The sequence below is a fragment of the Felis catus genome, chromosome B4 (assembly GCF_018350175.1).
Source record: "Felis catus isolate Fca126 chromosome B4, F.catus_Fca126_mat1.0, whole genome shotgun sequence".
Lineage (NCBI taxonomy): Eukaryota > Metazoa > Chordata > Mammalia > Carnivora > Felidae > Felis > Felis catus.
Window position 1 is genome coordinate 31,937,596 of NC_058374.1, and position 10,567 is coordinate 31,948,162.

General features: G+C 47.2%; 1 protein-coding gene across 19 annotated transcripts in view; it reads right to left on the minus strand.

Annotated features, from left to right (window-relative positions):
- PARD3 (par-3 family cell polarity regulator) overlaps positions 1 to 9,896 on the minus strand; it is a 678,503-nt gene extending 668,607 nt beyond the window's left edge. For all 19 annotated transcript variants that reach the window (XM_045061110.1, XM_023256519.2, XM_023256518.2 and 16 more), the window contains exon 1: positions 9,652 to 9,896. In XM_045061110.1, coding sequence (XP_044917045.1) covers positions 9,652 to 9,771 — 120 coding nt within the window. In that variant the 5' untranslated portion in view covers positions 9,772 to 9,896. The remainder of the gene's footprint in view (positions 1 to 9,651) is intronic.
- Between the last annotated feature and the right edge of the window lie 671 nt (positions 9,897 to 10,567).

Genomic DNA, 10,567 nt, shown 5'->3' on the forward strand with positions numbered 1-10,567 from the left:
GATACACAAATGATGTACTTGCTCTTCTGAATCCTGGTCCAGAATGTGTCACTCTCATGTGCCTGCCTCCTAGGACAAAAAGAAACATCCATAGCCAAACTTTCTACCTTCGGTCAATTGCGTTTTTATAAACATTTGTGTTTTAAAAAGGGATCATAAAATACAAAAGATAAAATTGACCGCACCACAGAAAGTTCGGGGTTTTATTAGCTCTCCAAGTTTCCTTGAAAAAAAATACATTCCTGAGAGTATGTGCCTTCAAAATTTTAAATATACTCATTTCATGGTTCTCACTTACAAATGCTGAAATACCACCATCTGCCAGATGTAGTTGTTTAAACAGCTATCAATCCAAGAGATGCACTTTCACTAATAGATCCTCTTGATTTGTCTGAAAGGTTTTTTCCAGATCTCTGACAAAGCGGTAAAAGTACCAAATCCTGCGTTCAACTTTAATGGATTCAGTGATTAGTCATATCCTGTGTGGTGGTACATCAGGAACCAATATCCTGTACATTTTACCTCCCTCTTCTGCAGGTGCTACTGGCTGTAATAAGAGAAATTTCAGTTGGAGTATAACCCTGCTGGGCAGAAACCCAGCTAACTATTATTCACATATGACTTTGCACACTAGGTTTCAGAATTATAAATTATGCATCTTAAATGCCTTTGTGATAGAAGAAAGTTTGTTCCCTGAAAAACAGTTTATTTTTTAATTCTAGATGTAATGTTCAACTTAGAAAATTAGAACACAGGCATAAAAAAATTTTCCAATATTTTCTTAAAAGAAACAGAAAAAACCCAGTCTCCTGTCAACCACTTACACAAAAATGGCACCATTTTCGTCTTTTTAATCTGTTAATACAACATATTTTCAGTATTTAGTAATTCTAGGTTTTTGAGATATGCAGCAAATTATTTTCTGAAGTGTCAGAGAAGGAAACATTGATTTTTATTGTAGGATATCTTAAACAGGCCTTTTCAAAAATATAAACCCTATAATATAGATTAGTTTTCTAATCTAAAGGGATGTGACACAAATAACAAGAAAAACCATACACCAGAAAAAAAAATAAATCTGAGTTCCAAAATATTAAGTCATACAGAATCGGAATTTTAAAAAACATCAAAAGTGGGAAAAATAATATCGACCTGGCTGTCATGTCTAAAACCACTTACATTTATATTGCCATAAAAATAACAACTTCATGAACACAAACATGTATGCATATGAATACACATATCCTACATTTAGTATTAGGTAATATCATATAGTTATACTTCGCAAAAGGAATAGTGTTATTAAGTCACTTCTGAGCATGTAACTTATCCTAAAAGACACTTATCTTGAGATGGTAAGGAATTCTGAAGGACACTCCAGGCAAAATATATCGTAACTTCCAACAGCATGTGTTTGACCTAGGGTCAAGCCCCATCGTTTCAAAGTTACAGAAGCAAAGTATTTTCACAGAAAGGGTGGGTGGAGTAAGAGATTCTGCACCCTGTCTGCTCCTCTGAAGAGCCACTGCACATCACTCATATCCCACGGTTCCACGAGCACCGTATCGAACAATACAGACTCGATACGACGGTCTCTAGCTCAGGGGACTGGCAGCAGGAGCCCAGCCAGAATATCTCAATACGGGAAGATGAAGACGGGAAAACAGAGCCTCACAAAGCTTGTGAGATTCGCTAAAGCTCAAAATGTCTGAGCACCAAAACCAAAAACTGGAAAGGCTTTTCACTATGGACACCTTTGGAACCTCATGAGCAGCCTTCACTCAACAAAGGCAGCTGGTGAGCTAGGCAGGAAGGAATCTCTGGCTGAGGGAGAACAGGTGAACAGTCAGGGGCCCCTTTAAGGAGGGAGAGAGGGTAACAGAAAGAACCCAGGGGACCTGGAGGCTCAGCAGTCAAGAACTTACCAGACAGCAACAGGACAGAGTGGGCAGGCCCAAGAACACAGGCCTTACACACCATAAGGGAAACTCCTCAAAATAGCCAGTGTTCACTTGAGGTTTCTGAGCACCTCTGACACAGAAATCCATGTTTTACAAGGACTCACAGAACTATAAAACACCTAAAAACTGAGCTGTGTTCATAGTGACTTATGTAGTCTATATTTTAACATCTTTATTGAGATGGAATCACAAACCATAAAATTCACCCATTTAAACTGTACAACTTAAAGGTTTTTTGTATATTCACAGAATCATACGATCATCACCAGTATCTAAATTTAGAATTTTCATTACCCCCAAAACAGACCCATTAGCAGTCACTCTCCATTACGCCCAACCCCCAGCCCTAGACAACCACTACTCCACTGTCTCTACGTATAGCCGTGCCTATCCGGGTCATTTTGTATATACAGAGTCATACAACATGTGGGCTCTTGTGACTGGCTTCCTTTCACACAGCATAACGTTTCCAAGGTTCATCCATGTCGCAGCATGTGTCAGTATTTCATTCTTTTTTATGGCTGAATAATATTCTAATGTATAGATAAACCGTATTTTGTTCAGTTGATGGACACTGGGATTATTTCCATTTAGGGGCTGTTATGAATAATGCAATGAACACTCACATACATGATTTCTGTGTGGACATGTGATTTTACTTCCATCGCACACATATTTTATAGTCTAGTTTTAAGAGAAAAAATTAAATAATTGACATTTCAAGTCTTTTGGCTATGTAGCTTCAAACTTTGTTACTAAGCTCCAATATCAGTTGATAGAGGAGAAAATAATAAGCAATAGTAATATTTAATGGCATAAATCACCTAAAGATGGCAAGCCAGACATAAGACACAGAGCTATGAAAAAAAAGTGATTTATACATACTTCTTCCAAACAAAACTTTAAGTGACTAGAAGACAAATATATATATACACATATATATGTACATATATACCAGCTTTATAGTATGTTCACAGAACTCTGCATTTCTTTTCATAAAGCTTTTTCCATTTTCCATGTAAAACAGAAAAGACACCAAAAACAGGTAAAATCATATAAATTTACTGATTCCCCTACCTCTACTGCCACTGACCTTGGTCCAAGCTAGGAGTGTTGTATGAGTGGCCAAGGAGGAGGAAAGCACAGTGTGCAGACTTAACCAACCATCTTACCATGAGGAAAAGGAACTGTGGAAATCACCTACCTGGACCAGTTTTACACATTTCTTCCCATCTTTGAAAAAATACAGAGGTCTCCAAACACCTCCTGGGTAATCAACATCACTAAGCTGCATCCAACTCTACAGGGAGGTAAAAACCTCCCAGGGCAAATGGAGGACCCGCCTACAGGTTAGTGGTACAAGTGAGACTTGAAATATAACCTCTGTGACCAACGCATCCGGGTTCACCATGAGCCAAGAAGCACTTCACATCAGCCAGACTCTCTCTGTGAATCTCAGATCCCAAACATTTCTATTTACTGCTGGCACCTACCCAAGGATCCAACTGACAGAATTAGAGGCGCCAGACCCAACATAGGTATGTTTCAGGGCCAGATTCCCACACTGCTCTGGCCACCTGCCTTGAACCAGGCCCAACGCAAACCCTATGACTATCCCTCTGCTTGATCTGAAAACAGACTGGCCTCCTTCAAAAGAGCTGACACAAAAGAATAACTTCCAGGTACTCCAAATCACACTAAATCTTAGCTTCAATTATAATGTTTGTACCAATATGCCAAACACACCAAACCCTAGAGTGCTGGTCATAGTCTTCCAAGAAAAAGTATATTTTTTGTGTAAGAATGTGTGATGTGTTTATTCTCCACTTTTTATTTACTCCAACTGTAAGATTACTATGCAGAAGATGTTGCTTATTCAAGTAAGACTGAGGCAGGGCCACAGCCCCCAAGCATTCCACCCGGGGTTGGGGGGGGAGGGGGCGGCAGAGCTCAGTTCTGTTCCATAGATAAGCACACTAAGTAGAAGTATGAGGTGGAGAACCTCAAACAGCTTGGGAGGCAGGGCCAGCCTCCCAAAGATGGGTCATCTGAGCTGAAGCTCAATAAATGAACAGATGCGGAGGGAGCAAGCATCCCAGACAGAAGAAACAGAAAACACCAGAGCAAAGGCAGGAAAGTGCAAGCAAGCCCAAATGGGTGGGGTATGGGATGGGGAAGTCTGGTGAGGGAGAGTCTGGAGGCAGGAGTCCCCAAAGGGGCAGGCTGGAGGCAGGAGGGGTCCCGCAAGGGACAGGCTGTGCTGAGGTGGCAGGACCTGGCCTCTAGGGAAAGCAAGTGCGGAGGCCCTTACACAGAAGAGTACAATGAGATTTGCATTTTAGAAAGATCAGCCTTTCAGATACACTGCATTTCTTTTTCACCTTTGAGAAGGTAGAAAATTTTAATAAAACAGTAACATTTACTTCATTTCACTATGTTTATGCTTGCTTCTATTGTCATTCACACTCTGCAACAATATAACTGTTTTCCTAAAAGCTTCAATAAGCTTGTAAATGTGTCAACAGTTATATATGTATTTGCAGGAAAATCTCACAGCAACTGTTAAGATTTTTCATCAAAACCATGAGTTGTATGGTTTCAGTAGTCAACAGTTCCCCGCCTCACCCCTGCCAAATAGAGAAGAGCACATTTTCAAAAGTGTCTGTAAACTCATGTTTGTTTTTTTAATAACAAAATGATTCTAATTACTAGGTTTCCCTGCCTCAGTGACAGAAGCAGTGGCCCCAAAGGCCAGAGGCCACAGAATAAAGCCAATCTCTCTCTCTCTCTCTCTCTCACACACACACACACACACACACACACACACACACACACACACACACACACACACTGCTCTTCTGACTGCAGTACTGTTTAGGCAAATATTAACACTTTTACCTAATCTTTAATTGAATTACCACTGCCTTCTTAAGAGGAAAAAAACCAAACAGGAATCATAGGATACTTGGGAAAGCTTCCCAGGAAGTAAAGCTGGTGAGTGAAACATTAGTGATTCAGATCCAGCCCTGAAGAGTTTCATATTCATCATCTGTCCAGCACTCACATCAACCCTGCAAGGGAGTAGCCCACTTTAGTCATGAGCAAAATAAAGTTCTGTAGGGTTCATTTGCTCAAGGTTAAATGGTAATAAAAAATAGTCATAACAATAATAAATAAACCTATGTCTCTAAACCCAAACCAAAGCTCCTACCACCCCCAAGAGAGGAGGACTATGGGGGAAGCAGTGAGTTAAGGGGTTCCTGCAATTCCCCTCCCTCACTTTACCCTTCTTCCTCTGTTACTCAGCACTCAGCTAGCAGCATTTAGACTGAAGGCAGATCCCATCCAAAGAGCTATTCCAGACATCCTCCCAGAGGACCACTAGTCCCTATCACTACCCTGCCCAAATAACCTAGTCCTTCCTGTACCATCAAACTGGGTAACATCCCACTGGTCATGCCCTGGCATTCAGAGTTTTCCTCCTGATCCTGACCCACCATCTTGCATGAATGCTCCACAGGAGCCAAACTAGCCCTAAAGCCTGACTCACCTGGGATCACACAGTTTCCCTTCATACCATCCCCTCCTTTCCACCTCTCAGAAACACAGCAGATGCTCTCCAGATTCTCACGCCTGGACCCCACGGCAGACCTTGAGAACCAAAACATCTTAGCCAGGCAGGTGTTTTTGAGATTACTCTAGTACCCAACTAGGAAGCACTTGCCCTACAGTAAGGCTAGCTGTCCCACTCACTAAGCCCAATACCAACCCTAGTGACCAAATGGGACCCTCCCGCCAACCCAATGCCATAATAACCACTCATGTCTCTAAAATCTGGAATCAATTACTGTCTCTAACACCCTGTTGTTAATTAATGCTACCACCTACTATTATTGTTTATGTACCCATCTCGTCTCCTAGATTATGTTCTTCTTGAGTGCAAGGATTTTGTCTTATAGTTCTCCATAGAACATAACATTTTGTACACAGCAGCCCTTCAAATACTAACATTTTTTTTAATTTTTTTAATGTTTATTTATATTTGAGAGAGAGAGGAAGAGACAGAGCATGAGCAGGGGAGGGGCAGAGAGAGAGGGAGACACAGAATCTGAAGCAGGCTCCAGGCTCTGAGCTGTCAGCACAGAGCCCGACAGGGGGCTTGAAGTCACAAACCATGAGATCATGACCTGAGCTGAAGTCGGATGCTTAACCGCCACCCAGGTGCCCCTAAAATACTAACATTTTTTAAGCAAGCATGAAGACTTTCTCCTAACCAGATTTAGGATGTACAGCAGGAAAAATGGGAAGCCTCGGGGCCAACCTTTATTCACTCAAAATTAAGGAGTGGCCAGCAAAGAAAACTCCAGAAACCAAGGGCACCACACTAACAAGTCACTGCAGTTGGTGCTCTGTACCCTGTGTCCATCAGGATTCAGGGATGAGTCAGGCTGCAGGCACGAGAAGAACGAACAGACACATACACAGCAGCCAGTCCTCCGATTCCAAGCACTCAAGAAGAGTGCCTGCAAGAGAATTCTCAGTGTCTAGCAGAACACCCTCCTTAGACAGGGTCAGGATGAGGATGGGAAGACGGAGATGGAAAAGCCAAAGCATCTTCACTCGTCAGCGATCATAAGCAGAAAAACATTTTTTCACTAGAGGAAAAAAAAAAATGCTATGACTAAGTGTAAGCCTTCAAATATCTGCTTATTGAGGACATTTCTGGTATTAAGTCACACCACTCCACTGCCCAGAAAAATTGATTTGTTTAACCTGAAAACAGCTCAAATATAATGCCAAATATAATAGCCCCACCACACTACAAAACGCTTATAGCAGAGAAAGCTTTGGTGACTTGGGACCTTTATTCTCCCTTTTCCATTCTTTTTTTTTTGGGGGGGGGGGGGGGGCGCAGACTTAGTTGATTTTTATTCAAAGCCACAGGATCTTTCCACATTTTCCACCAGACAGGGGTCTGTCATGCCACATGTCACCTAGCAACTCAAAACACCTCTCCACAACTACCCAGCTACCCAATTCTTCATACAAAATTTATCTTATCCTATTAAACAATAAGGGATAAAGAAGAGATAAGAGGATAAAATTTACAGCAAGTCTTAATATGTTTGCTTCATAATCACCTTAAATAAAATGGGAGAAATGAGAAGAAAGACTGAAGTTTAATCTTAACCATTACCTAGCAATTTCAGAAGAAAAAACACAAATGAACCTAGAAGACACTCAGACTCTTGGAACATCTGAGAGTCAACAGTCTTGTGATTCAATGATTAAACTTTGTGTACTACAAAGCCCATCTTAAAATTCACCCACTGAACTGTGGATTGCACTGAAAGAGCCTTTAAATAATTTTAGAATGCCCTGACTCATCTCTGACTCCTCCCTCTCGTTCATATCCAACTCCAATGCTACCACCACCCTCTGAGAATCATCCTCCCTTCCTTCTCCACCTGGTGATCTCACACTTACCCTTTAAAAACTTAGCTCACATGTCCCTTCTCTTAAGGATGCCTTCCCAGACTCTCATAAGGGAACTGCACTCCCTTTTCCATGGTCCCAGGTCACTATGGAACAACTACTACTAATATTTAAAAACACTAGTCCAAATATATTACCAAGGCTCCTCAGTTACATCTACCCAACATCCCAGATGCTCCTCTCCTCACTGCCCAATTATGTGCCCGGACACACCACTGGTCTCCTTCACTGGAAGGACCATGGAGCCTCTTGTCCTAGACTCTCACATTCCAATTTCCACAAAGCAGCCAATGGGCCCCCTACATGTCCAGCACCCAGAACAATACCTTGGACACAGTAAATGTTTAAGAATTTCTGTGGGAAGGAATGAATGATTCAGTCAACCAAATAACTACATTTGTATCTCCCAAACAGCCTTTTTTAACCAAAGTCCATTGTGCGCATAACGAAACAGAACTCATTTTAAGCATGTAAAACAAGTAAAATGAAAGGAAACGTCCCTCACCTCTCCCTATTCAGTAACTCAGGCACACCACAGATTATGTATTATTGTATTTCTCTTTCCGTTCACAACTTATTTTGGTTTCCGAAGTACATATACAATCTGATTATTGATTTAGAACATTTATATCATAAACTGCCATTCATAAACAGTCTTTTTAAATGCTAAATGTAGATGCGGAGAGCATGTTTCTTTCGCCTTGTCAGCAATGTAAGATAAACGGATGCCAATTTCCACTAATTTTATTTGATTTTCAATAACAGTTCAACTAAGTGTAAGGAACGTTTTAGAGCAGTTAAGTAAAGTCAACACCTTCCACCATTGTGTCAGGTTCCTAAATGGCCCCAAGATTATCTTGAAAAGGCCAAATTCATGCTATTCTTTCCAATATATACTAAAAATCAAACAACAGCGTAAAAAAAGTTTTCTCCCCTTAAGTTCAGAGAGAACTAAAGGATGCTGCCCCCAGCACCCTGTATACACCCAGACTGGCAAAGCCACCGTGTACTGCCTCAACGCCCACAGAAGCTAGAGCTACTCCACTACCGGGAACAAATGAGAAAATGCTTAAGTGACCTTGCTGTCTCCACAAAACGTTACTCTACAGCAAAGGAGATATCCTCAGGTGCTTGACAGAAACTTCGGAGGTGTAGGCTGTTGTCAAACACAGACAGCCGATAAAACAATTTAACAAAATGCCTTTTCACTTCTGACACATTGTAAAGGAACGCAGTTGAGTGGAGACAATGTTATCACTCCACGAAGAAAAAGGGAAATCTACTCCACTCCTAAATCAGACCCTGGCTCCGCAGCCCCGGCACCATATGGAACTAGTTCCAGATACGTAAACGCTGAGGTCCTCGCAGGAAAACTTTTAATGCAGTGACTGACTGCAGGGTTGTGCGTTTTCAAGGAGCGCTGCACGCCAGCCTCTCCTGCACCGGGATTCCGTGCCCCGCTAACGTCCGCGAGCCGGCGGAAGCGGGGGTACCCCTGGGGGCAGCCTTCCCGACCGCGAGCCGGCGACTGTCCCCCAGCAGCCGGCCGTGCCCGCGGGCGGCTCCGAGGACAGGGCTGGGCGCTCCGGCTCGTTCCCCCGCCCGGGCGAAGGGAGAGTTGGAGCACAAATGCGGCCGCTCTCCGCCGTGTGTGGAATATTTAAACTCTGCTCCAACCTAAAAAGTTCCCTTTCCCCAGCCTCCGCCGCGGGGCCTGGGAGCGGGGAGAGGCCTGAGGCTGGATTTCAACCGCCCGCAGCCGCGGCCGGGAGAGAGGCGTCCGGCCAGGCTTCGCCCGCGCCCCCCGGAGGGCTGGGCTCGGGCTCCGCTCCCAGGGCAGGCTCCGGAGGGGAGCCGGTGGCCGGAGCCCCAAGGGAGAGGAGGGAGGCGCTCGGCCCGGGAGGGGCCGTGGGGTCCGGCGCGCTCACCCGGGGCTGCGCCCGCCCCGCCGGCCCGCGCCCACAACTTTGCCGCCCGCGGCCCCGGGGCGGGGGGCGCCCGCGAGGCCCGGCCCGGCCCGGCTGCCGCACTTTCCCTTTCCCCGCCTCCCATCCGTCTCCCTCCTCCCCTTTCCAGGAAGCGCCATATTGATCCCGGCGCCTTCCCCCCTCCTCCTCTTCCTCCTCCCTCTCCTCCTCCCTCCCCCCTTCTCCCGCCCCCACCCCCCGCGCCCCTCGCGCCCCCAGCCCCTCACCTTGGCGATGGCCTTCCGGTAGCGGGTCACCGCTTGCTGGATGAGGCTGAAAACTTTCATGTGGCCGTCGCCGCACGGCACGACCACCCGGGTCCTCCCGAAGCACACGGTCACTTTCATGCCGCCGCCGCCGCCGTCGCGGGCCGGCCCGCGCCCCTCGCTGACCGCGGCCGGAGCGGCCCCGGGCCGGGGCGGCTGGACGCTGGGCGCGGCGGGGCCGCTGCACGGGCGCGCGGGAGGCTAGGGGCGCGGGCAAGCGGCGGCGCCGGGGGACCGCTCGGCTCGCATGCCCGGCCCGGCCCGGCCGCCCTCGCCTGGCCCGGGGCTCGCCTCACCTCTCCCCGCTGCAGCGCCCGCAGCCTCCGGCCACCTGTTCGGCGTCTCGGCGCGCTCGGCGGCGGCGGCCCGGGGCTGTGTGGCGCTCGCGCTCACTCGGGGCCGCTGGGGGAGGGGACGGCGGCGAGGGGAGGGGAGGAGGAGGAGCAGGGCCGGGCACACAACACCGCGCACATGCGGCAGGGGGAGGCGCGGCCCGGTCCCCGCGCGGGGCGGAGCGCACGGCCGCAGCCCCACGCCCCCGCCGCCTCCCTCCTCGGGGCGCGGGCGGCCGCGGGACCCCGACCGCACTACCCGCCCCTGCAGGCGGCCCTGCGCCTGGTCCGGCCCTGTCCCCGCGCCGCCGCGGAGGTGGGAGCCCGGAGCGCCCCTCCCCCCGCCCAGCCGACCCCCCGCGCCTGGGCACGAAGTCCCCCACCCGCGCCCCTCAAGCGCCCCAGCGCGCTGCGGGGCTGCGCTCGCCTCGCTGAGCCCCTCCTCGAGGGCGCCCGCTCCACACCGCCCCCCCCCCCCGAGGTCTCTCCGGAACCCACCCCCTTTCTTTGTCACTTTTAATCCCCTTCCTCCGGCTAAGGGATTC